Raw genomic sequence first — 27,847 nt, 5'->3', positions numbered from 1 at the left:
ATGAACTTGAAAAGTGCTCTAAGTTAATGTTCTTAGAGTTTCTATTTTAGACTCTTCTGAAAGATGTTAAATGCACTCAGAAAAAAGAGATTTCATCTTAGAAATTATTATCTGTATTACAGCAACGCGAATAGGGCCAACAGAGTTCAGAGCTCTTTGATTCAGGCACTGCTGAAAAAACATTCAGTGTAGATAGGGAAAGTGTAGGACAGGAATGATGGGAGTGATCTAGTAAATGCAGGTGTTTATGATGTAGGAATTGATATATAAAGTAGCCACCCTGACTATGAAGTAGCCTCCTGTACTTAAGGACCATGGAGATGTTGACACACAAGTCTCCCTACCTTGACCTGCAGACTGTGGGTGGTCAGATGAGTCTTGAGCTATTTCCTCCTGTCACCTCATTCACCTCTACAGCAAGGTGAGGTGCCCATTTGCCTCCCACTCTCACCCATTCAGTGCTTCAATATGCCTGGCTTTTTAAAAAGAAGTTATTTTACACCAGCATTGGATGAAGAACTGTGAATTCAATGCCAGAGTACTGCAATCTTTGATTTTAGGTCACTCCCTCTGCCACTTAATAATCACACCCCCCTCATCCTTCCTTCATAACATTTCTCCATGATGTATCACACACAAGCATACCCAGAGTATCTTAAACCTTGTCTCCTAGCCCTTTACTACAATGCCTCAGTGAACATAATTGTCTCTTTTTTTGATGCAGCTTTGAAATCTTTCTGGAGAGTGAAAAAACTGTTTTTTAAATTTTTTGTTAAAATAGAACCAGCTAATTTAAAATGCAGCTAGGGTAAGAGTCCTTTTGCTTCTCTTTTGTATCATAGTCCAATTTCGGGACATTTACTGAGGCAACATGCCACCATCCACCTCAACTCCTTCCTCTCCTACAGGTGATTCAGACCAACCTTTCCTCCCTTGCAGACAGGAATCCGAGGGTGGTGGTTGGTAGTAGCCCAGAGGCAGGAGCTGTGCCTGTGCTGAGTTACAGGGCACACACAGTGGGAGGCTGCAGCCCACTCCTAGGGTCCTGCTTGGGCTCACAGCAGCTTTTGCACAATGCACACTGCTCAAGAGAAACTATCAGTATTAAAGGGGCAGTTCAAACCGAGGGACCTTTACTGAGTGATTTTAATTTATTAAAACTCTACACATAACAAAAGAGCAATTTTTGCTGTTACTAAGATTAATAGCTAAACAAAATAAACTGTGTCCCAACAGGTTTGGATTTATACAAGCAGCACTGCTCTTAGAAATCAGTCAGAATATTTTTGCCTTAAAAGTTTCTCAAATTACCTAATAAAAGTAATTTCAAAAATGAAAGTTATTCCATTTCTAATGCTTGTATCTCTTCCCCAGCACATCCAGCATTTCTTCCTCCAATGACAGCAGCATTATGTGAGCTCCTAGACTAATTCAGCTTTGGTTCCCTGTGCTGTGGAAAAAAGACAGCAGCTTAAATTCAGTCCTTGCTGGAGCCTCTTTTTTTTCACTTACATGATAAAAGATCTGCAGTGCTATACTTAAGAGCTAATGCTTTCATTATGGTATCTCCATTAACCAGATGGTTCCATCTATCAGTCTGCAGCGGCCATGAGACCTCGACATTCCTATTTACTATTAATTTTCTCTGGTGCAGAGTGAGGATGACACAGACACTTGAAATAGGATGGAAGAGGCAAGCTAGAACAGCCACGTATCTCAAAACCCAGGCACATTTAGTTACCAGGACATGGGCACACTGGGATCCTTGAGAAAGAGGCAATCTCCCCTTACCTTTTAAAATGCGGATGACTTCCTCAGCCCACACGTGTATTTTTCCAGCTGCTGGCTGTGCTGTGGCTGTGATCCCAGATCCCCATGTCCACTGCTATGGTTTTCAGCTCGTGGACTTTGGCCATTCTCTTTTTCTGGACCAAGCCAGTGCCCTCATGTTGTAAAATCTTCACGACACTTTTTGCCTAACAGAGTCAAGCGGAAAACCTAACCTGGTCTTGGACCATATAATTGCTCCTGGGAACATGCTTTCTAAAGCCCTTCTAACACCAGTGACCATGTGTTTCCCACAGCAGCAGTGCCATCTTGATGGTAGGTTCTCTGCCCCTAGGAGAATGGGTTGTGCTTGGTGTGATCCTGAGGTACAATGACTCCATAAAAGGCATAACCTCAGTGCACAACCACTTCCCTCCCATGCTCCTCTCGTCCACCTGACTTTTCCCAGACTGCTACCCTTTGAAACAGGGGATAAGGAAAAGACAATGCTTTGTCTAGGCCTGCCTTCAGTAATTCTGTAGTTGGACCAAGCAGTTGTAATCACCTGGCAGTGCCGCACTTTCAACATTGCCTGTTCATAAGAATTTGAGAGGGCTAAGCTCAATCTAAGACATTTTCCTCAGCAGAAATTGCACTTCTTCTTTAGCACCTGCTCTGATTATGAGGAGACATTTGCATCTGCATCACTCATACATGCAATTCCAGCTGTCAGCACGGCAAACAAAAGATACCCTTTGGTTCTGATCATCAGTGAAAGACTCATGCACTATGGGAAGGAGGTAGGCCACAAAGATCCAGATCTTAATCTTTGGGGCAGAAGTCACTTGATGGTCTATGAGGCCAAATAAAAGCTTTCAGTTCTAATCCTCTGTTCTCTCTGCAATAAAATTTAGCAATTGCAATTCAGTCCCTAGAGGGCCCTAAAGGATAATCGTCCTCCTCACAAAACAGCTGCATGTACATATTTGACCTGATTCAACGAGGCAGTCAGCTTCTATTTGGAGAAGTCACAGTAAGCAGCACAGAGGTTCTACGGCTGCCTTCTGCCTGAAAGTAAAAAGTAAATGCTTGGAGGGAGAATTCTTTCTCTGAACTTCATCTGTTTGAAATTCATTCACTACAAGCATCTTCATATGTGATCAAAACCTGTATTAAGAAAAAAATCCCAACATAAGCCACTAAATATGCATAGACATCTACTAGAGACACATCTATCAGACATGGATTCATGGTCAGTATTTTGCATAAAAAACTTTGCATCTATGGTTGAAACATTTCCCATTAATCATTGTTCTTGAAGTGTTTAGTTATTTTTAGAGATAGTTTTCAAATTTAGGATCTATTCTCTGAGGATGATGGTAATAATTGTGTTTTCTTGTTTGGTTCCTTCCCTTGATTTTTCTTAAAACAATAATTTTTGAAAAGTATTTCAAATCATTAGACATAATGAAAGAAGATGGTTAATTGTATTGCCATTCAAGAACAGAAAAGACTGAAATCACATGAAGGTACCATTTAAACAACAGATACTTACACATGCACCAGTGCTCCAACCCCCATACGTGCTTCTAAGCACAGCTTGCTTTTTTCCTTGCACAGTTTTCAGGAACTGTCTGCATTTCTACTGTCAGTTGCTAATACCGTTCCAGAGGATTCAGACTAATGCACTGTCCATGCTGCTGCCTCAGGAAACATATTTTCGATTGTTTAGTCTCATAAATTCACGAAAGAGAAAACCCACCACAATTATGCCTAATAAGTCTTTATTTCCAAACATAAATTGCAAAAATATTCTATTACAGAACAGGTAACAAGTACAGAATTCTAAGTATGCCTTATAATAGTGAAACCATTGCCTCCTTGACAAAAAAACATCAGGCACTTAAAACATGAAAACAAAGTACAAATTAAATCAGCTGTAACAGATGACTCAACAATGCAACTTCATCTTGGTTTTCTGTAATAAAAGCACACACACGGCTGAGGAGCTCCTGCCTCCTCCTAAACCCTGCACAGGGACATTTCTATATTATGCTGCACACATTCTACTCAGACAATATCAAGTTCACATCTGAAAACATAAATAAGTTCAGCACTGAGAGAATTTGAGGAACCTTTTTGGAACAGCAGCAGCAGAGCCTACACTAGCAGCTTCATACAGAGCTTGGCGCATGTGGAGAAGCACAATTATACCAGCTCCACGGGGGAATAAGCTCTGCTTTGACAATTGCATTGGAAAGAATGGAGCTGAAATGAATGCAAACAACACACATTTTAAGAGAAAATGAAACCTCTGGGCAAAAGCTATCATGGTAATTTTATGAAATTACATTTTGACACACGGACCAGTCTCTGAAAGAAAAGCCACGCATTTGCCATCCCTGAGGAGCAGCCCCATTAGGGCCTCTCCATTTACCTGTTTTCTCACTTACAGATCTTGAACTAAATCAGAAGCAGAGGTTGCCTCTTAGACCTACCCTAGAAAGGAAAATCTAAGATGCAAGTGTCCAAATGACTAACAAAAATACTCTTCCAGAAATCAATCAAATATCCTTAAAATTATTTTGGCTTATATGATTGTTTTTTAGGTGACATTATGTAACTTCCCACATGCTTTACTCTGGTGGCATTAAAAAAAAAAGGAATATTTAAAATAATTTTAATTAGGTACTCAAAGAAAAGAATATAAAGAATATTAACATAAAGAATACATATGAAGTTACTATATAAATAGTACATATAAAGATGCAGAAATGCCAGCTGTTATACTCCTATATCACATGAATTTAAGAATGGGTTTGTACTGTAAACACTGACAATAAATACACCAATAAGGAGGTGTTTTCAGGGAAACATCTCACAGCCAAACCAAGAGCTGAGAAGCCTAGCATGTTGTTGAAGTACAGACTTGCTGTGAAGAATCTTCTCTTGTCAGAGACCAAAGTGAATAGTGAGGAATTTAAACCCTGCTATATTGACAATAGGGTATCCTGTCACAACCATTAGCATGATTCATTCTGATGGGCTCTTGCCTTGAAACCATGATGGGATCATTAAGTACTTCCATCATGCATTGTGAGTTTCCTCCCTCACTGGAGAAAAGAGGGATGAAAAAAAGACAAGACACAGCAGTACCAGGTGCAGCAACAAGCACTGATACATTACTGAAGGTACATCAGCATTTAGCAAAAGACACACTTGAATGTTCTTCAGATGGCAACATGAGGATGCCACTCCCTGTATTTCACACTCAGACTGTTATCCTTAAAGCAGTATCTGCCAGTACCTGCCGCCCAAGGGCAGTTATTGCTTGTGCTCAGAGTGATGTGAGCTCAATTACCACACATCACAGTACTGTGCTTACTCCTTGGTCACTTGCAAACTCAAGCTGATGTTCTCCCATCGTGTTAAGCTCTTGCTGCATTGCTGGAATTCGCTCAACACCCAGAGCACACTGACAGGCTGCTACCCCTGTACTGTAACCCAGTAACCCCGGGTCATTTCCCTGGTGAGCTGTGTTCCCAGAATAGGAAGGTATTCTGAAATGCACCCTTATGAAAGAAGACCATGAAATAACAGCAATGGTTCCTTTGTTTAGTGGCATGCTGCAGAGTGTTTCTGCTCTACTTGATCATAATGATCATTTAGAGCCAATTAAATACTTTATGAAAATCTGGAACACAGCTTAGTAAATATAAATCTGCCCACTTGTTGTATGCTGTAGCTGAAAAGTCTTAAGGATTTCCCCAGAGTACCCTGAGAGATCAGCAGCATTTGAAATTTGTCTGTCCAGAAACTCAGAGAAAGATGATCCTGCCAAAACCGACGGAATTAAAAATAAAGAGATTTGGGTCTTATAAAGTAACTACACAACCCCCTGTCACTGCTGCTGGCTGGCAGACCTAGAGATTAAAGAGACCTGCTGCTAAAGTACCAGAAGATGAAGCATTACCTGGCTTTGAATATTTCAAACTAATGCACGTTTAACTAAAAGGCTCATGTGTAAGAAGTCTACTGCTTCAAAGCATGCAACTAGTGGCTATTAGCTGTTTGACATACAGCTGTTTCAGAATAAAGCACTCCACAGAATATTCCTTGGGCTTGGTCTCACAGACTCCTGCATGTATACAGGTGGATTCATGCTTTGTGAACCAGAGTGCTCCTGGAGGAGCTACCACATGGATATTCAGGACCTCCCTCCACAAACTTGTCACAGAAGGGCGTGTGACAGGACAAAAAAATATCTCTAGGTCTAATGGTTCTAAACCCAGATTGCCGTGTCAGGCTGTAGCTCCACCACAGAGTAGTGTGCAGGCTCAAGGTGCACACGACCAATTAACCATTAATCTAGATCAATTAACCAACCCAGATACCTACACTGAATAAAATCAACTAATACATAACAACAGGAATATTTCACTAGTAATTCAGAGAGCCACAGAAGGTTCCAAGTCACCTAGATCACTTAGATTCTTTTCCTGAGTCACACAAGACAGAGAATTTCATCTTTTGTCAAGCATGGTCATATGTCAGTCATTTCACTACTGCACCAAGAAAAGAGAATAAAAGTGAGAGTAACTGGTCTCAACTTCCCCAAACCTTGTTCAGCTCTCTTCTCTGCATATGCTGTTTAAGATGCTGGGATTAGAAGAGACTGAAAGCAAAGGCATGCTGTATAACAAGCAAGTTTATGCAGGTTTACCATCAGTGAACTGAGAAGTTTTTCCACTTATCATTTCTTAATCTGCAGGTGGTCAACAGCTTGTTAAAATGTCTGAAATGGGAAAGAGAGAAGGGTGAACAATAATCAGCAGCCTAGGCACCTAGAGTCCTCAGGGTAGGTGCCTTAAACACCTTCTGGTACCACAGAGAGAGATGGGCTCTAGCTCTCCAGAACAGCTGCTGCACTGCCAATCCCCTTTGCAGGGGTCTATCTCTCCTTTCTGACCAGGCAGACCCTCAGTGATGTTACCTTCTGAACTTGATCAAGCTTTCAGAGGACTACTGGGTCTGTCCAACAGCAGTCAGACAACAAATGGTTCCTGTTGTGTCCCTACAATCCATTTGAATGGTCTTACCCCCTCTGTTGCTTTGACTGTGAAATACCCCAGTCTCTTGGCATGAACCAGTTTTTTCATTCTGTTGCCATTGTAGGTTTTGCCATGGCAGTGTGCCAGAACAGCTCGGTGTGGGATGAGGCTGAGGCCAGACAGGGCATGAAGGGAGGGGTGCAGCACAAGAACAGGGACTGGACCACGCAGCCACTCCAGCAAGTCACCATGGAGCTACAGACAAACTTTAGCACCTCCAGTTAGGCAACACGAGAATCTCGCCAAGCTGCCTTCCTTGAGGTGAAAACCCAGTCATTTACAGAATGTTTTACTATGCTGCAAGCACAGCAGTGTTTGATTCTCAGTCACACAAACTCCCTAACAGACACTAACCAGGACTGCACAGCACTCCACAGGGTAAAAACAAATAACCAATTCAAGAAAGCACTGTATCCTAAAGGAAGATGCAACATTAGAGATCCAGAGGAGAAAAAGGAATAAAAGCAGCCAGGCAGGCTTTAATCTAATGATGCTGTGATGCAGTTGTGCAAGGACACTGTCAGCCTCTGCAAAGGTACAGTGGAAATATTAACATGCTGTCACTGTTTCTATCTTTAGAAAACTATTTAATCCCAATATTAATTCCATAGCATGTGACAACACTGGAGGCCCACAAACCCTAAAAATTAATATTTCTCATGTGAAACAGAGGGAACTGAGAGGTCCTTCCTAACCTTTGGTCAAGAATCCTGAATCCAAACTGATGTCGGCTCAGTTTTGCAAAAATGTCATAAACATTCCCAGCCAGGTACAAAATCCATTTATTATTATTAACCTGGCACAGATGTAAAATAAATGAGAAATAATTTATTCAGCTACCCAAGAAAACATCCTTTCCCACAGTGAGTGTTCTTCAGCAAGTCTTGATCAATCTGATTGTACCCTGTGATGCAAAAATGCCACTATTAACTTGCCCAGCCTGTGCACGAATTAACACAAGCCAGCCACCCAGCATACAGCACCTGTAGCTATAATACAGCTGAGTGCAATGTCTGCCCTCCTGTAGAGTGAAGTGGATGCAACTAACATCTCATAATAACTTCATGTCTGGAGCAAGGCCTGAGGTTCTTAACCTAAAGTCGAACAGAGTATATTTTTATTCTACGGAGAGCTAAGAGCATTTGTAGGAAAGGGTAGGAAAGGTCAACAATTCCTTCATGCACTTCTTATCAGCCCTGTGTTCCACACAAATCATTGAGAGCCTTGAGAGCATGGAAGGTCAGGTCTTCAGGTCACTGGCAAGTTTAAACATCATGGCAACAGTGCTCAAAGGTCAGAGTCTGTCCACGCTACAGAAAATTCCATTTGCTCTGATTTGTGAGTGCTATATCACATTCCTTCACTTAAAACCTCTTTTCATTAAGGAAGATAGGTTTCCCCTTTTTTGGCTAAACCTCTCCCAAAATGTATTCTGACAATCTTTCCAGTTACTAACCCACATGTGTTTTAAATAATGCAGCTGCACAGAAATAGTTCAGACCCACAGTAACTTCAGCTCTTCACGGTGTGTCATGGTACACTGTTTACATTTATTCACTGAGAAAATGTAGTATTGTACTAACAAATGCTTTCGAAAAAAGTTGCTTCTTTGCTGCAAATAAATTTCATTTTCTCCTCTCCCCATTTTCTGCTTCACACAACCAGGTTTTGCCCCTTCACTCATGCCGAGTAGTTAACTGAATTTAGTCTGAGCAAGGAATGATCTTGCATTATCGCTATGTACACACAGAGCACTTGCAGTTGTTCTGGAGACAATGCAAGAATCTCTAAAAGATGTATGAATTTTCCCCAAGACAAATCATGTAGCTGCTACACAGCCAAGATCATCTCACTGCTCTACACTAGACTGGAATAAGTTATAGTCCTTACATGAATACAGGTATGCCTTTGTCTCTCTGGATGAAATGCAGCAAGGTTCTCCTCAGCCTTGGCTGTTTGCATCACCCAAAGGACAACTACAACACCTTACACAGCTTCTACTAAAAGTACTAAGTGGCTGCCCCTGTGAGTGATTTATAGCATAGGAGATGCTCTTTTGGGAGCAAATTTGTCTTTGATCTATAACTAGGATGTTGCAGTAGGCAATCATCCTTAACACTTGTAACACGGATGCAGGTTCTTGCAGCAGCCAGCTCTCTGGACATGAGCAGCAGATGCCTGTGGCCAGAAAATGGCAAAAATCTCACTGCTGGGGAACAAAAAATGTGGATTGTGGTGCTGGAACCATAGTCACCAGCTGGGAACACAGATGGACTCATCAGTTCAGTTCTGCTGTCTCTGTAGTTGCTAAAGGCTCTACTGACATTCAGAGGTCCACGTGTATTAATGGCATCAGTCATTGCCCCAGAGCACTATGCATTTTTTTAAAACCCCTTATTTTCAAAAATTGATTTTATTTCTGATATATGCAGTCAGAATTTATGGACACTGCTGCTTGGGAGTGTCTGGATTAATACTGTGTCAGGAGTAATACTGGATTCTGATATCATTATCTTGGAGATGGATCCAGATGCTCAATGTGTCTCAGTCAACAGACCTGTAACCGTAACAATTGATTCCAATACTTCCAGGAGTGTTTATGTGATTATAAAACTGCTGCAAGGTAAGCTTTCAAATATTACAATACAGTAATGCTCTTATGAAGTATACATTTAAAAGGCTTTTTGAACCTTATTTCGTAAGGTTCAATTCATTTAAGTGGGAATTTGTTTTGCAGATATAATCCTTGAAGAGTGGAATACTGAATGCTCTTTAAATCAGTTGATTTGGGATTTAATGCTGCAGTAGTCAAAGGAGTTTTAGTAAATGAAATACCAGATAGCATCTGACTGTAAAAGGAGAAGGACACCCTATCTTTTAACTGACCATTCAAAGGACTCTTAAAAAAAGTCAGTGAAACTTAACAGAATCTGGTTATTACAATTTTTTGATTTTGTTTGCTTGCCTGGTTGGGGTATTTTTCTGCAGCAGAACATATAAGCACATAAGCAGTAAAAGCTAGAGTACAACTGCTTGTCATAGCTCCTGTAAATGTTAAAGTGATTCTTTCCACTCAGCTGATATTTCACTTTCTCTGGTTGCAGGATGTTGCTCCCCATGTATTCTTGGAACACATGGAAAACTTAAAGAACTGCACAGGCTATAAATTAAGAGAATGTAGTCACTTTTCTTGTATGTCCTGGTGTAGAAGAGCTTGGGGTTGATGGCAAGAGGAATATTCTTCTAATAAAGCTTAGTGCAGTTTCATTATCTGCTGTCACACATGGATACAAGCTATACCACATGAAAAGAAATTGAATTATAGGCTCTGTATCCATCATCTTTCCAACAGAAATTCCATTTCATGTGTCAGCCAGGACGCAGAGCTGGAATGGCAAGAAGTCATGCCCTGCCAGGACTCTGGGGATTGTAGTGTGGAACCTGGTTCACTGTCCTCTTTTGGAGCTGAACTGGATCTTAGACAGGAACACAAGCAAGCACAGTGGTTTATAAATAACTACACTGCTCTGGTCCTTCATACACTTGTTCTCAGAATTTACATCACTCATATGAGTGATCCCATTAAATCCATAGCATCATCTATTGCTCACAAAATGAAAGCCCATTAAATACACAGCATTACTTATTGCCCACAAAATGAAAGCCCATAAACCACTTAACTACCTCTAACCTGAGGGATCTTCTCATCTCTGCACCCGGGGACAAACTAACAATGACATGGCTCTGAATTAATTACTCCTCTGCAGCTCTTCTCATCACTTCTCTCATGTAGACAAATGCCAGTATTTACAGGATGAAGTTCTTAATTGAAAACGTTCACTGCCGACTCATGCAGCCACCATACAGAGACTATTGCCTGTATTACGTGATATCAACAAAACCAGGGACCTTATGTCAAAATATTTTAATGATCCTCTAAGAAGCAAAACATGATGAATGTCACATATTGCCACCATCCTGAGATTGTGCTTTGCTACAATTAAACCAATAGCAAGGAGTTTCAGAATTTTCCAAATAATCGTTACTTTGTATTTCAAAAAATGATCACTCTAAATTCGTAAATGTAGCAGTCACTGTATGAAAAATCACTCCCTCTTCTCCCCAAGTGTGAAATATTTCTCTATTGTAATAATGCAGCTTAACGCTCACAAAATCACATCAGATCAAATCCAACACCGAACTGCTGAGATACACACAAATTGTCTCCTTAGGATCATCACCCTGGAATTAAAAATATAAAATATGTTATTGGTATTTCTTGTAGTGGAAAAACTGCTTGTTATACTTGAAAAAAGCCAATAGTTTAGTCTTCCGTGTATACATTGCACCTTCTGCATCTGGTTTTCATCTGTATTTCAGACTGTGAGTCTGTGAGATCTATTATACAGAATCACAGGCTCTCAGAATTCTCCTGGCTAAGCTGGAATACTCATGCCTGGTCTAACTTGAACATCTGCTCTTCCTAAAGGAGGACTCTTTCATTGGAAAACCCCCAGAACTGCTCACACTTACCCCACCTGCACCACCCTCTTCCAGCTTCGTAAGCTAACCAAGGCTGGGTCTAACTAGTATCTTCATGGGGGCACATCCACTGCTAATCTGAATACGGATATGTTCTAAATTACATTAGTCATAGTTTGAAATAGCCAGAGATTGCAATTACTCTGTTTCTTCAACAGGATAGTTCTGTTGTGAAAAACCAAAACAAGACCCTTCTAGATATGTGAATACGTCTTCATTTGTATTGAGATCTAACATAAATTGTAAATTGATTCAATCTATACTTTTCTATTCTGGTGGGTTTTAACTAAACCAGAAGCAATTTATCTCCACTTGTTTCATTACTGATATTATTCTTAAAACATAAATTTAGTTCACTGAATGCATGAGCAAAGCATGTGCTTAAAAGCTGTACTGCAGGGGCTCTAAGGCAGAAAACCTTTCTTTCAATATCTAATCATTTCACATAGTATAATATTTGCCTAAGTCAAGGAGTGTCTGCAATTTGGCTGCCTGACAGGTATTCAGAGGTGTCCTTCTTTTAAAATGTGGTATAATTTTTCTCAAGGTAATTAAAAGTGAACTATGGGGTTGTTCTTATTTCTCTAGCTACACTGGGACACCACAAGCATAAAAGAAGCTCAACAGAATTTAAGCTCATGTTGGCATTCTACTGTTATAAATAGGTCATGTGTAAGAGTATTTATCGCTCACTTGGATTGCAGCGAATTTCAAGATTAAAAAAGTATGACATGCTGACAGAGTTTGGAACAAAATGATTCTTTTTGATGTTAGCTCCTGAGCAAGTAAGCAGGTTTTCCCCTGCTTTATAGGGTGCTTCTCTGGCAGCTGCACCTTAAATGGAGTGAGTCGCTGCAGCTCTCTGTCACAAATAGACTGCATTTAATTGTTTGGTTGGAGTTAAAAAACTCATACCGAATTTTTACTTTCCAGGATACACTCACACAGTGGAAGGTTCAGCAGTTCTTACTTCCTAACCACCAGCATACCTCTGCTCAAGCCCTCTTCCCCCAGTCCTTCTGCTCAGACAATTAAGCACTATTTTCTTTCCCAGGCTCAGAGTCTCAGTTTCATTCTTCCTTTCTGTGTTTTGTGTTGACTGACTCCTCTGAGCAGCTGCTTAATGTTACTGTTCTGTATGTCAAAGCAACATGTACTCATCTTCCCTGCTGTCTTTTTCCAGCAAGCAGGAAACCTGATGGATTCTCAGTCAGACAAAATTTGCATTTTAACCAGGCTTCTGGGCAATCAAATTTATGCCATTCTGATTAATTTATCATCTGACAATTTTTCTAATCAGATTTCTTTTTTTCTATTTTTGAATATGAATCAGGTCATTTCCCCTCCTTGAACCTATGTTTACTTGAAGCTAATGACATGCCCTTCAGGCCTATCACGTTCAACCAATGAACAAACAAGACTTCCTTCAGCTGCAGGGCCAGAGCAAAAATGATTTGGTAATCTAATACAAAATAACAAATATCATTCTTTTAATTATATTTCAAGATTTTGCTGCTGTTGCATTTTCCATTTGACCCTCTGTGATAGGTGGGCACTTACTATAGTGATGACCTGTACATGTCTGTTGCACATAATCATAAAGGTACAGGAGAGTATATTAAGGCAGAATTTCCCACATTGTGGGACTCTGCAGGGCTCTCACATCTGACAATTCTCTCTATCCAGTAAGAAAAGTTCACCTTTCCAATGGGCAAGGATGGTATTTCGGAGCAATATTGCCAAAAATGATTCACTGGGATGCAGTTATACTCTCCCTGTAAGGGTTTGCAGCAGAGCAGCTTCCTTCACTTCTTATTTTCGGCAGCAAACTTTTGTGTCCCAGTAATGTGTGTGGGAAGTACTGCCTGAGCCTTCTGTGGGCACCCACTGGTGTAAGGAACCTTCAGCTACCCACTAACAGGGAAGAACACAGAGCATGGAGAAGAACATAAAATGGAGATTGAAAAGAGGAAGGAGATGGTTCTGTTTTTAGAAAAGGTCACCTTCAGTGAAATATACTCATTATAGAACTTCCGTTATCTCTAATAGTTGATAATGGTATTATCATACTGCACTTGCAGAATGGTAGCTCATACTGAAAGCATTTAATTTGTCTGATATTCTCTTTGTAAATATAACCGTAAATTAGGACAGCACAACTCATGCTTCTTGTGTTTTTTCTTCTTTACAGCTTATTTTGCAAAGTTGACCACAAGTGATTTTCAGTCTGTCAAGCATGGACAGCATTTAATTAACATATATAGATACTTATACATTTTTGTGGCTTCTATCTGCTTCTCTCTGGAGTAAATATTTCTAAAGAGTTTTCCTTCATTTTCTTAGCTGGTGGAGTTACTACAATTAAAATTACACAGTATGTCTCCACTGATTTATATTATAGGAATTAATTAATACAATGGAGACTGCTGCATATAAACATCTTAGCCACTAAGAAAAATGCATTATATATTTCTTAACTTTTCCAATATGCTGCAAGCTTTTACAAGCAAAAAAAGCATACCTTAGCCACGTGACACTGCATATACATACAATTTAACTCCTCCAAGGTAATCTACTGCCATGGACTAGGAGAATGGATTCACTAGATAGATTCTAGGTCCTTCTCACAAGTTTTATACTATTCTAATAATCTGTGAAAGCCATTTATTTTTCTATTTCTTAAAAAAATCCCTGAAACTGAATAAAAATGTGCTTTCTTGGTACTAGCAATCTGCTATTTTAAAACTTAGCATTCTCTGATGACAAACTAAGTGTGAATGTATCTTTGACAACATGTTTTTCTAAATACCAACAAAGGATATTTTCAAATACATTTCAGAACCTGGCCAGAAGAAAAGCCCTTAGCTTTTAAGCCTAAAATTTCTGGCTTGAACAAGATGATGCTATTTTACTTTATTTAACTTGACTAATACAGCCATGAGATTACATCAGTCCAATTAAAGCATATTGTATACAATGGCAGTTCTACTGTACACTTCACTTACTGTTATATTAACTTGAACCCCCTGGAAAAATAGAGTTCTGTGAAAGGACACTCTGACAACAGTATTGTAAGCTCAGGAATTTCTGAGCTCAAAAGATGAAGTATTTGTACAAATGAGTCCTATTTTGTCAACAGGGCAAATCAAGATGGAAAACATTCAGGCAAATCTTTTCAAAATCATCTCTAGTGTGTACATGGTAAACCAGCTCAAGGTCAGAGGCCAGACTGTGCTGCATTTCTCTGAGACAATACACAGAAGGTAGAGGTCCAAGGGGTTGGGACAGAACAAACAGAAGAAAGGGAATGACACTTCATCCTATATGTGTAACTCCCAGATTCTGAGGTGCCTCAAGGTAAAATGCTCAGCAAGATCTGCTGTAGTGTTTGGCAGCTCCCTCACTGCCGTCCACAAGCTGTTCTGCAGCCCCGGGCTGTGAGCGCACACTGCTCTAATCTTTACCTAACAAGAGGGAACGAGGCCATAGATGCATGCTTCCCCTTCATGGAACAAGCCTTATCCTCACTCTGCTCTCTGTAAACATCTGGAAAGGCTGTGCCAGGATTAGGTGTCTCCTTTAGATGACCACAATATGTGAATGTCTTTAATAAAGCAATTCTGAAAGGAGGCTGTTTCCTGGGAACTGATACCAAACCAAACACAGCTTGGCAGAGACATCCAACCATGTATCTGAGATGAGGAGACATTACTGACTGACCGTGACTTATGGGGATAATCTGTATTTAGCTATGCTCCCCATCTAATGTTCACAATTAGAAACATTTCTCAACTCTGTGATACATATTTATTCAGGAAGCTCCACTCTTTCAATTATTTAGGAATACAACTTTCATTAAGTGTAAGGTAGAAATGTCTCTCTAAGGAAGAACAGACTCACACTTTGTAAAACAAATTTTCCCTTGGTATATTAGTGAAATAAAGACATTTTATGTGGTAAGAATGGGACCTACCTTTTTACTCTGATTCACATTTACCAAACTGCAACTTCAAAATGCCTTTGCCATGAAGCTGAAGGATCTGGTTGTACTCTTTGGGCATTGCATGGAAACCCGGTTTAGGCAGCTGGTTGTCATAATAATGGTGGCTGATTGGCATCTTCTCTGTGGATTTTGAGAAAGGCCAGAAGCCATAGAGCTTCACATTCTCACACAGCTCAAGAGCAGCACTAGTGATCATAAAACCAGATGACAACCGGTAGGCTTTCACACCCTTAGTTCTCCAGAACTGGGCAAGACTTTTCAGATAAGTGGGGTGAAAAAATATTGCCCTTTGGGTTGCTTTGAACTCTTTCAGAGTGTGGTATACTTTAAAAGAAGGGGCTGTGTTGCTTCTGAAGGAAAATGCTGGCAGTAAAAGAAAAGCATCTCCATAGACCGCAATGTTTTCCAGAAATTCTGTCTTCTTTTCATTTAGCTTGTTGTATCTGCAAAGTACAAAATTTTAGGACTGGAATGTAGTATTGATAAAAACATTACAGACAAAAACAGCACAACTGCACTTGCAAAGATGTGTTATGAACTCTGCTGCACCAGTTCAACCTGTCTACACTGCAAATTCATATCACCCAATTATAAGTTGTCATATGTGCAGCTATGAAAATCTGACTATTGTATAATGAGAACACACTATATAGGATTGAATTGGCAACACAGGAGATACTGAAGCAGATCACATTCACTGCCAATGAGACTAGGACCTGGTTACAGAATTCATCAATTCAAGAGGTTAAGAAGAATGCAAAAAAAATACTGTGTTCACACTTTTTCTGTTTAAAAATACATGCACTACAATATATATTGTATGTATTTGTGAAATGTGTTTCTTACATCAACAGGTATACAAAAATCTCTCTTCAAAATCTCTGTGTCTGCCCTGTGTGGAAATCCAAGCATGCGTATGAACAGTCTCGGAGAGTTAAAGATTAGTGTGCACTCAAGTTCTGCAGGGCTTTACCTGCATTTGATACTTTCAAAATAGCTAAAAATATAGGCATGTCTGTTTATCTCCTTCAACTACAAAGAGAAAACAAGGTGATCTATAAAGACTTAGAGCTCTAACTTCACAAATGATGAGGATTTATTGTCAGATGCTTTCAGTCCCCAACAAAGAGCAAAGAGACTTAGCTCTCACCACTGGATAATCCTGTGCTCCCAAATAGTGACTAATGAAATTCCCAAGTCATCCAAGAAGTGATACAAGCAAGGGGGTCACTTAACTCATGTCCTCTATAGATGTGACTTTTCTGAATCACCTAAACATAAGGAGCTTCCACCCCCTTTGGCGCTCAAAGCACTGAATCCTCTTTCGTAGGCAGTTGTCTATTTGAACAGTGTATTTCCACCTTTTAAAGGGTACCAGAGTCCACTCTTCACAAATGGCTCCAGCACAAGCTGGAGAAATTAGTTTCATTTCTCTTCACAACTTGAGTAGGTCTAAATTCTCTTTTCATGCAGTACTTCAAGACAGAGGACAGCAGCCACTGCCATTTCCATTCAAAACACTCATGGAAGAGTTACCTCTTGCACAACTAAATTAGTGAAAGGAGTGATACACCCTTTCTCAACCTGAAGGGCTTAAACTTACAGCTTCTGCTTCCCAGAAAAGTGCCATTACCACCAGACTCTGAAACAAAATGAATGAGAGAGACTCAGGCCCTCCTGTTGACCTTGAGCCTCTGTGCACGCAAGAGTCACACAGACAAGACAAGCAAGAAATGCCTCAGCCTTTGGCCAGAAGTGGCTGAAGGGTGAATTTATGGCCTCCACTCCAAGAATTTTCTCTGTTTTTACTCAGTGTAAAGCAGTGAGCCTCCAGGACAGAATTATTCACATCTCTGATTTTCCTTAGCTAGAAACCTGGACAACTCAATCATGTCACAATCTCCGTTCCAGCTCTGCCACTGTAAGAAGTGTAGCCCAGTTCCATTAGGACACATAAGAACTGTGCTTTTCTCCAAGAGAGTTCACCTACATTGTACACTCTGACAGACAGACTTCAAAAACTGATTAACCTTAACAGTAATAACATTAGAATAAGCCAGTATGCAAACACAGAATTAGAAATTACAGACAATAATGTCAGAATAGGTCTCTTGAAAGAGGAAACAAACTTAGTTCTGCTAAATGGTACCAAGTTGCTCCCTGCTTCTTCTTCAAAAGCATTTACTGTGTTCTCTGAATATTTAAGTAAATATTTTTTAAAATCAAAAAGTCCTCTTATAATCTCAGTTAATCCTCACACAGGTTTAGTTCCTATTTCCTTCAGTGTAACTCCTATTAACCCCAGGGTGACTTGATTTGGCTGAAAAATTAGTGCAGCTGTGGCAGAACACTTTGATTAAGCCCAAAAAAATTGTGGATCAGGTCAGTAGTCACCAAGGATGCTGAGTCATTGGACAATTTCCCTTCTTCGTATTCTTTTGCAGCCCCACTAACATCAATGAGCTAAATCTATCCTTGGAGAAACAATAATTTGCCTTCACTTAAGTCAAAAAGGGCTGGGTAAGCATTAACATAGTTAGTACTCATGACAAAAATTAAATTCTATCCTTGAATCAATGAAAAATGCCTCTTAGTTATTTCTATGTACTCACAGTACTTTTTCCTTCTTCCTTTCAAGGAGAAAAAAAAAAGCTTTGCCTGATGCTGTCTTTTTGATAATACAGTTATGACAGACAATAAGATACAGTAAGATTAGCAAGCAGTAAATAACATGCCACAGCAGTCCTTTTCATAGATAAGCTGCAGTTCTAGCCTGCTGAAGATGTCAGATTAGTCAGGCTGGCCTTATTAGATTTTCTTTTCATCAAGAAGGTGAAAAAAACCACCACCTCTGCTGTGAAAAAATTGTGTGAGCGAGCAGCTTCATGTGGATTGAAAAAATGCATTACAGAAACTGGGCCTCCATTCAGGAAATAGCCTTCATCAGAACAGCCTCTAAGCACATTACCTAAGAACATGTGCTCACAGTCCTGCTGCTAGAGCTGGACACACATTTCTAGGCTTTCCCAATTTATGATTACAATTCCTTTCTAAATGCTAGGCGTCATGACGATCATGGGGGAAAAAAGAAGAGGCTTGGGCTTGCAACCACCAATTCTACTCTGCCATAAATTGTTGACTAGCATCAGCCAAGGCTCTTGCAAATCTGCATATTGCTGACTCCCTTATGCTACAAAAAAGGCCAAGTTTAGAAGATTTCCATTTAGACTAGTATATATTTTACATGGAAACTGAGGCTTCATGGGGTAATTTACATGCACTGCTCTCTATGTTGGTATCTCAATGGATTTCCATGCAAATCTAAATCATGTCAAACAATTATTCCCCACTGCACTGAAACAGATTTGCAATACTCACTTCTGCGCTATGATGCTCGGATTAACAGTCACAAGGTTTGTTTTACTGCCAACATCTTTGCTGATGTTTCCTGTGGTTGGAGGGAGGTTACACCTGAAATTGAGAAACATTTGCTTAAACAGATGTGCACCAGAAATGCTTTACAGTTATTATTTGTAAATTCCTCTCTTGTGCAATGACACTTTCATGTCAACTCCCAGGGATGTCTAAGCACTTTACAAATATTAAATAAGGCTTACAGCACTTCTAGTAAAAATATTTAATCTACTGTACAGATGGTTAAAATAGGGCACAGAGAGCTCATTTTCATAAATCATATCACAAACCAGGAGCACAATCAAAATCCCAGGAGAAGCTAGTCTATGAATCCCCTATGCTAGGAAATATTGCCCTTCTTGCCTAAACAATGTACTTCTGCTGAAAGTCTTCTAACAACAGCACAACTTGCCCTATCACAGAAACAGTGATTTCTGCAAAAAGTAAAGAAAGCATTTTTTAATTCAGTCACTTAGTAAGTTTAGCATCTTAGTATGCAGATTTCCCCTTTTTATTAAAACAGTAATTTAAGTGGAAAGACTTTTAATTTTTTTTAGATTTTAAAGAGCCCAAATATCAGGCAAAAGTAAAGAAAGGAAACAAAATCCAGCATGCTATGTGATTGCACATCACTGAGAGAAGAACCTTTCCTCTGTTACTCCGTTTCCTTGTATAAACTACAAACTGTGAGTCACAGACTGAGAGAATAGGCCACATTATGCTCAGAGTGTGCCTGGTTTTCTCCCAGTCTATAGAGGAAGAGGAAAAAACTACCTAAATAGATACCTAATTTTTAAAATGAGTAACAGAAGATGAATCAAATATCAGGGCAATTAAACAGCTACATGAGTGAGCCAAACTACAGCTAAGTAAACATTTTGTTAAACCAGAGATACACGTGACATTTAATACCAGTCTCCTAAAGGATGTTAAATGACCAGAAAGGTCAAGTTCTCAGACAATCACATTTCACATCACAGCTGTCTTTGCAATCACAGATCATACATGTATCCATCCGGCCTGCTTTTAAATTAGAAAGCAGTGTTCTGAAAACTACAAAGCAGAAGAATCCTTAAAGAGGCAGAAATAAAGAATTGCCAAGATCCTTCCTCATTGCTACAAACTGGCACTGGCATGCTTTCAACCCTGACGAATTTTTAGAAATGTTGGACACACTTCAGGAAGATGAAGCAGCTCTTACCTGAACACAAAGTCAGAACTATCAATTTCAGCTCCACAGCTGGAATTTTTCAGAATGCCTCCATTTCCAACCACGGCACAGTTCTTGAAGGGATAGACTGAAAGAGGAGAGGACTGCAAACAAATAAAAAGATGCAGGCAATTCTTGATAAATGTTTTGATTGCTTCTTTGTGTCTATTTGCTCTTGCAGGTTTAATCTGGTGAACTCCAGTAAAAGCATTCACAATCTACCAGACAGGATTGTGAAACCTGGACAGCCAAGAGCCAAAAATAGGCACCAACAGAGAGAAAACTGCTACCTCTGCTATCAGAACTTTGAGAGAATAACACTGGATCGTTAAAACTGGGTACCTCTTAAATACACTTAACAATACGACTATCTAGCAGTGGATTGAAACCTTGACAAGCTAAGGAAGTAATTTATACTGAAGATAGTTTAAATTTACCCATTTTTCTTTGCACTGTAACAGACTGGGGGTTGTCATATAGTCATTTACTTTCTCAGCTAATAGAAGGTAACTTTGTAAATTATCCTCACTTCTGTCATCACACAATTACATTTGAAGCAGAAGAATGAATTTAGGGGAACCTGAAGATGCTGTAAAGGATAATGATGTGCCCTGGCTTAACTCTGTGAATGTGAGGCTTCACTGAAGAGGTTACTGCTTCTGGTTGTTAACCCCCTCTGCTCCTTTTCTTATTACAGCTTGCTGTCTTGCAGTGGGGAAGCTGAGTGGGAGCTAAGTGCATCCACTAAACAACCAGCACAGTTCACAACCTAGCAAATAAATGTAAATTGTTGGCTGTTTAGGTTGACATTAATATAGCTGGCTGTTATCCCAATTTCAGAAACTTTTCTTACATCTTGCTCAACCTCTTCTGCTTGTTGGAGCACTCATCAGAGGCCAACAGCTGGGATACCACGATTGCAGAAATTAAACCCAGTTGTAAAAGTGAGTCTAAACTGGCCTATGGAAAGCATTAGCCTTCCTTCTTCTCTCATCAGCTTGCCCAAAGAGAAGCGGGAAGGGACACTGTCATGAACAAGGCAAAATGTGTGGGAAAAGTGACAAACATCATATTGCCTGACAAATATTACAAAACAACATTTCAAATATTTTGTTCAATTCTGAAAGGACAGTAGGAGAATACAAAGGCCACACAATTCTGGCTAGGTGAGCATGTATCTGTGCATGTGAAACACGCTACTTTTTTCTTTCTTCAGTTTAAATTTGGAATGACTATATCCCCTGCTGCAACAAAGTCAGTAAAGACTGATTCACAGCAGCATTAGGAAGAACTAGACTCATGGTAGCTGGGATCTCACAAATCAAGAATTCCAGAAAGGGGTAAGAGGGCTCCCATGTGCTCTTAGCTTCAAGAAACCAAATACAAGCTCTTTATCTAGTCTCGAGATCTTGTATGTCTATTGTAATCCTAAAATACAAAATTGGATTCCTCTTCTCCGCCTGAGTTTCTGGCTGCAAACACCCTGACCCAGGGGGTAACAAAGCAGATGAAAGAGGAAAGTCCTATGAGGAGTGGTTGAGGACTGATGACTTGTATAGTTTGCAGAAAAAGGGGGGTGACCTCCTTGCTCTCTACAGCTTCCTGAGGAAGGGGAGAGAAAGGTGCTGATCTTGTCTCCCTTGTATCCAGTGATAGGACACATCAGAATGGTTCAGAGCTGCACCAGTGGAGGTTCAGACAGGACATTAGGAAGCATTTCTTTACCCAAAGGATGGTCAGTTTCTGGAACAGGTTTCCTAGAGAGGTGATTGATATCCCCAGCCTGTCAGTGTTTCAGAGGCATTTGGACAATCCTTCATAACATGGTTTAACTTGGTCAGCCCTTAATTGGTCAGGCAGTTAGACTAGATGATCACTGTGGGTCTCTTCCAACTGAAATTACTCTGCTCTATTCTATCTGTTCAGTGCTACTCTGTATCAGGTTTACCACCAAAATAGCTTTCATAAATTACATGCCCAAGCCTGCACTGGAAATGGCATGGGCATATGAGGAATATGCCTTAAAAAACAGGAATGACAAAAGCAAGGCAAACATTATCAGAGTATTTGTTCCTCAATTCAGCTGGCTGCCACGCCAGGCACTTCTTGTGTTCTGCAGCAACTCTACCACCAATCTATGATCTACAATCCCTGTAAATGTCTCTACCACTGCAGAGGAAGGCTAAAAAAATAACCACCTCACAAGGTGAATAAAGGAGTGCATAAAGTGCTTACAGGAGCTGATGAGTCTTTTCCAGAGGAATCAAAGCATCTCAATAACGAACCCAAAATATATATACGATACTGTGATTATAATAACAAGTAAAGATACAGTTCTTACCACAGGCAGCATCTTAAAAATGTCCTCTGTAATGAGGATACTCTTTTTACTGTCCACTTCATAACTCATGTTACTTCCCAGTGGGCTGTTGTTTTGAGAAGCAATGAAATTGTGAACTGCATCACAGCAGGAGGCTAATTCTGACCTGCAAAAATCCCAAACAAAAACTACTTAAAAACAGGCAAATAAGTAGGAAAGCAGTGCTAGAGAACCACTGAAAACCAGTTTGGATTAACTAGCAACAAAAGGCTATATTAACATTCTGCGATATCATTTCCTTTGACTTGCTTTGCTAAGCAAGTCCATTTTCACAGCAAATATTCAGAAACTAATCAGACCAAGAACTGATAACTGTTTTTATCTTTTGGTCTCCTTTTCCCACTGAGAAAAAGTTGTGATCGATCTCCTCAATATTATTAATTGCTAAGATTACTATAGAAACACTGAGAGACTTCAGTCCCCAAAGAATTAAAAACGTGATTTTCATCAACATAGAACAAGACATTGTAAGAAACAAGAAGGCTGAAGAAGGAAAAAAACAAGAAAATAAAAGAGATCGAAATGGAAGGTACTGTCAGTGGTACATAGCAAACAGCTAGATGGTTGCAAGCCAATTAATTAATAATTAATTTCTGCAACTGCTCATCACAGTTTTCCTGTGCACAGTATCACAGGTGTTAAATAAATTACATCACAACATCCACATAAAAACGACAGGTACCTTTGTGCTAGAGACAACCTAGTGGCTCCCCGAAACACCTAGCAGAAGTTCTTAAATAAATAAAAACGCAAGGGATTCACTCAAACCTTTTGTGGGAGTGAAGACTATCACTCATCTCACAATTCCTGCTACTTCCAGACTTACAAAAATATCATGTGTGCAAACATTCTACATTATTAACAGTGAAACGAAATTAAAATCCCCACCAGACCTTTGAAATCAGACCCAAAACACTAGAATTCATTTTGCTTTAGGCAACAACGTCCTTCTGCTGCCATGGGATCTGATTTTCAGGCTGTAAGGCTGAAATATTCATGGCCAGACATTATGCATCAATTGGTAGGACACAGTTTTCTCATTAGGTGAGATACTAAGAGAACTAGTAACAGTTTAGAGAAGAAAATATATTTATAGCAGAATTGCCTAGAATTTTGAAAATACCACACTGAAGGTTCATTCCGAAGAAAAAAAGTATTTACACCTAGAGCCAGAGAAATAGAAAAGTTTTATTTCACACTGTTTCAATATGTAAAGTAAAACAAACTGTTGAAACCATTTAAATATTAGATGCCAAATTCTGCCTGAAAGTTAGCTGACTTTAGTGAAGTAAGACACAGGTAAGAGATATTGCTTCATTTCACTTTATCAACAATGTACACACAGAAAATACAATAACGTCAATAATAAAGATATCACAATTACTTATTAATGTTAATAATAAAATCTTATAAAATATTATAAATAATAATTATTTCATTTCTGATGGAACTGAAGCATAGCCTAGCACATGGAAGAACCCAAAGATTAAGTTTCCTGGAAGACACGGAAGAGAACGAAGTGGTCTGGGATAACTCTCAATCTCACTTCTCTTGAAAAAACAGTCAAAACAAGGGGGTAGAAAAAAAACCTTGGGAAGGTTGGTTTGATTCAAACATAAAATATCAACAGAAAGAAAGAAAAGAGCACTGCTTCAGTTGTCAGACAACTTACTGGTATATATTAACCCATTCTGAATACTGAGTTCTAAAACTCCTCCTTGACAAATTTTCCAGATGTATGAGGAACACTGGGAATGACTGAGTGCTAGGATGGCACAGATCTGAAACAACCACACTAGGAGGGTAACCAGGAAATGTCACTCAGGAGAGAGGAACCAGTAGGGTTCAGATTTCCATAAGCTCATTCAACTCCACTCCCTAAACACAGATTCCTACCACCCTACCAAAGCCTCAGGGGGCAGGGAAGATCTGTGGTCAATGAAAACCCCCAGGTCCAAGGGTGGGGATGGAACTCAGACTACGCTCTGTGGTCAGGAGGTACCCACATGGGGAAAACAACTGCTCTGTGCAAATATAGTATCCTATTTTAAATATACGGCAAAATAAAAAGGGAGCAACAAGGCAGTAGAGTCAAATGATGATGTCTGGGAACACTGGATGTTATTGAACAGTTGCTCTTGACTGGAGCATACTTGCTTTCCTTTCTTGTACGCTTTCTCCTGTAACCAGGGCCAGTTGCCAGGTGTGTCCATCCTGTCCCCAGGCACGTGCCCATGCCAGGGCTAGGGCTACCCCATTCCTGGCTAAGGATGGAGATGAGCCCAGCTGCCAGTTTCTGCTCTGCTGGCCAGGTTACTGCGTTGGGATCCCACACCCTGTCCCTCAGGAAGCAGCTGTCCTTCACTGCTCCCTGGCACCCATATGGAAATGAGAAATCACATAACCCGTACGTATGATTTTCCTTGTATTTTTTTTCTTGAAGCTAAATGAAGCAGGCCCAAATATTGTCTGTGTCAACCACTGGACATTCAGAGGAGAAGGAATAATGCCAGAATATTCTTGCCAGCTTTAGTAAAACAGCTCTTTTGTGTGTGATGGCTACCAGACCCTGAAAAGGCAAACTGATAACAGATCCCATTCATTAATAGAGATAACATGCTTTTGCTTTTTATTACTCATTCCACAAGAACAAGTGCTTCAGTAATAGCAGAAACAGTGTGGAAGAAAAACAGATATCAGAATTAATATGAAAGTAATGGTTTAAATCAATATTATGGATCCACTGAGGAAGTAAAACGGAGCCAAGCGAGTCCAGAAACACAGTAAGCCTAAGAGAGTACATACTGAGAAATGACAAATACTCTTAGAGAACCATGCTAAATTTTTTGTGGTAACAATAGTAACCTTTTACTTAGATCAAATCACACAGAATCCCACTGTGCGCAAGCATCCCTGTACAGAGCTCCAGTGGGAATGCATGTAACCTCCAGACAGCAATACCCACAGCAGTGTATTTAGCAATCTGTTCACACAGGATTTTATACAAGCTGTGACACGTGGTAATCTACAACTGACAGCAAACGATGAGGAAGGGGGAGAGACTTGGTAGTTCAACCAATCTATTACTGCAATTTCATCCAAGTATTAATATCATTCATATGTGGTCTGTCAGGAGGTGATGACTCACTAAAGAGCATTTACTTCATAAGAATAACACATGTATCTTACAAGCCAATCCTTTTAACAAGTACTTTAAGTGGGGAGTTGCAAAGCCAAGACAACATTTTAACTTGTGTATCAGGGCACCTGGGCAGAGGGAAACTTAAAATCTACCATACAAAGAAGTTCCTAAAAAGATGGTGGGATAAGAAACAAGTGTCAGAATCTTAACAGCATCAAACAGTAGTAACTTAAAGCCAAACTCTGCTCTTTTTTGTTTTTTTTTTTTATTTCTTTTTGAAGACTAGAAAGTGATCCACGTTGTCTGTTCTGACTGGAAAAAAACCCCCCTGAGATATGGAAGCAGCTCTTGGAAGATAGGATGTCGTTTTATAGACTGAGCCATCTCATACCTGTCAGAACGTGAATGTAGCTTACAGTAAGAAGGTTTAAGTTCCAGCTTTTAACAGAGACTGGGGGTTGCCCTAGAACAAAGGATATTTATGATCCAGTCACAGCATCACAAGTCCAGATTGAAGGTCATGTTTGACTCAAAGTAGCCAAGTTTTGTAGGGCCCTAGTTTTGGAAAGTATCTCCTCTGTAGCAGAGGTTATTACCGACAGTTTCTTATTTGGAGAAGCCTTTTCCTCCAACATTTCTCCTGCAGGGATTTGGAAGCTGAGTGATATCTAAGAGCTATTTTTAAATCCCGAGGCATAACTCCAAACACAGATATTTCTTATGCCAAGATAAGCAGAAAGAGAGTTGATTGCATTATCTAGAAAAGTCACTTGTAACAAGTGAGGAACAAAATCAGAACCCAGAAAAAGACTACACTATTTTTACTGGTAATATATATCTCATATGACTGAGTAAGTACAGTCATGATAATCTTAGTCAATAACCTAAGCAGGGGGGTGTGCTGCATTTGTCTGGGAAGTTTTGATCATATTATCAGCAAATCATACACAGTGGCACTGAGAATGTTTCTTGTTGCTAAGCATACACTTTCACTAATTTTTTTTCCTTTGTGGCTGAAAGATGCAGGACCCAAGTTTGTATTGATGTTCATCTGGCACAGAATTTTGAGCCCATGTGGCATTCAAACAATTTCTTCAAGCTCATGGCCATTGAGACCTTAAGAAAATCCTGGCTTCTTGAAGCAAGTTACCAAAATTTTGAGACAAGCCAAATACTGTTATTTTCCAACTGCTATGCAGTTTGTCCGTGCTGAACTGTGGGCAGTAACAGAGAGCTGTTGCCTTGATTACACACAGAGTTTCCTAACTGTTCTGCATAACAAATACTTCACATGATAGTCCACTCTATTTAGTGGAATATGCAGGCTCTAAATATGCTGATGTAGTTTCTTTGCAGCTCCTGCAGTTGCACTGTAGCCAAGATATTTTATCCCTCCAAGCAGCAAAATTAGCTCAGCTTGGTTCTGTGCTGACAAGTCACAGTGTGCACACATCCTGATGATACTGCAAACATCTCCACATCTTCAACAACTCAATGTGGACCAACCATAAGGGCTAGAACAATCAACAGTTAGTCAAGGGTTTGCAGACTCTCTCAGATGGTTCAAAATCCAGCACTGCCTTTACTCTGAGTGAAAGAGGAAGAATCTGTAATGAGGGTGAAATTTGTCTTTATGTAAAAAGCCTCTGCAGAGTTAAAAAACTTCCCATTCCTCCAAGCTTCTTCCATTAAAAGTACTTAGTGTGAAATATTTCAGTCATTATACATTGGACTAAATCAGGGTGGTAGGGGGAGAAAAATGGATGGACACGGACACTGCAGAAGTATCAAAATATTCAAAACAGTGTTCAAAATAGTAGATGCTCAACTGTCCTTTAAGGCTGTGGTGGGAAGGGTGAGGAAAATAATTTTAATTTGCTCTAAAGAAAGCTTAAGTTCAGTATTAGGAAACACACTGAAAAAGGTTGCCTAGGCAAGGTGCAAAATTTCAACAACTGGAGTATTTTAATAGTGATCAAGACAAACTTTTTTCAATAATGGTCTAAATCTATTTGATTCTAAGTCATCATTTACAAACATTTATAAAGTGAATGTTTGTTTGCAAAAACAATATAGTATCAGTCCTGCTATAAAGCACCTGCACGTTATTGACACCAACAATGCTTACACAGATGTATCTCCCTGTGGATCTTCAGTTACCTAACACAGAAAAACACCACATAAAGGAGACCCAAACACAAAAATTAAAACTAGTAAATATTTAAAAGTGTATTTAAGTGGATTTCACAGCACAACTTGTCATGTCATTTGAACAAAG

At 39.7% G+C, this 27,847-nt stretch overlaps 1 protein-coding gene across 3 annotated transcripts in view; it reads right to left on the bottom strand.

Moving 5' to 3' along the window:
* Positions 1-3,534: 3,534 nt before the first annotated feature.
* The window catches only part of ST8SIA6 (ST8 alpha-N-acetyl-neuraminide alpha-2,8-sialyltransferase 6), a 45,546-nt gene continuing 21,233 nt past the window's right edge, over positions 3,535-27,847 (bottom strand). For all 3 annotated transcript variants that reach the window (XM_085050595.1, XM_085050596.1, XM_085050597.1), the window contains 5 exons: positions 22,389-22,533; positions 20,039-20,151; positions 18,802-18,894; positions 15,394-15,866; positions 3,535-11,120 (listed from right to left, as the gene is read on the bottom strand). In XM_085050595.1, the coding sequence (XP_084906721.1) occupies positions 15,398-15,866; positions 18,802-18,894; positions 20,039-20,151; positions 22,389-22,533 (820 nt within the window). In that variant the 3' untranslated portion in view covers positions 3,535-11,120; positions 15,394-15,397. The remainder of the gene's footprint in view (positions 11,121-15,393; positions 15,867-18,801; positions 18,895-20,038; positions 20,152-22,388; positions 22,534-27,847) is intronic.

The sequence above is a fragment of the Lichenostomus cassidix genome, chromosome 2 (assembly GCF_008360975.1).
Source record: "Lichenostomus cassidix isolate B80296 chromosome 2, HeHo_3.0, whole genome shotgun sequence".
In the NCBI taxonomy this organism is placed as follows: Eukaryota; Metazoa; Chordata; class Aves; order Passeriformes; family Meliphagidae; genus Lichenostomus; species Lichenostomus cassidix.
Note: the sequence above shows the minus strand (reverse complement) of the source record. Positions and strands in the feature narration are given on the sequence as shown.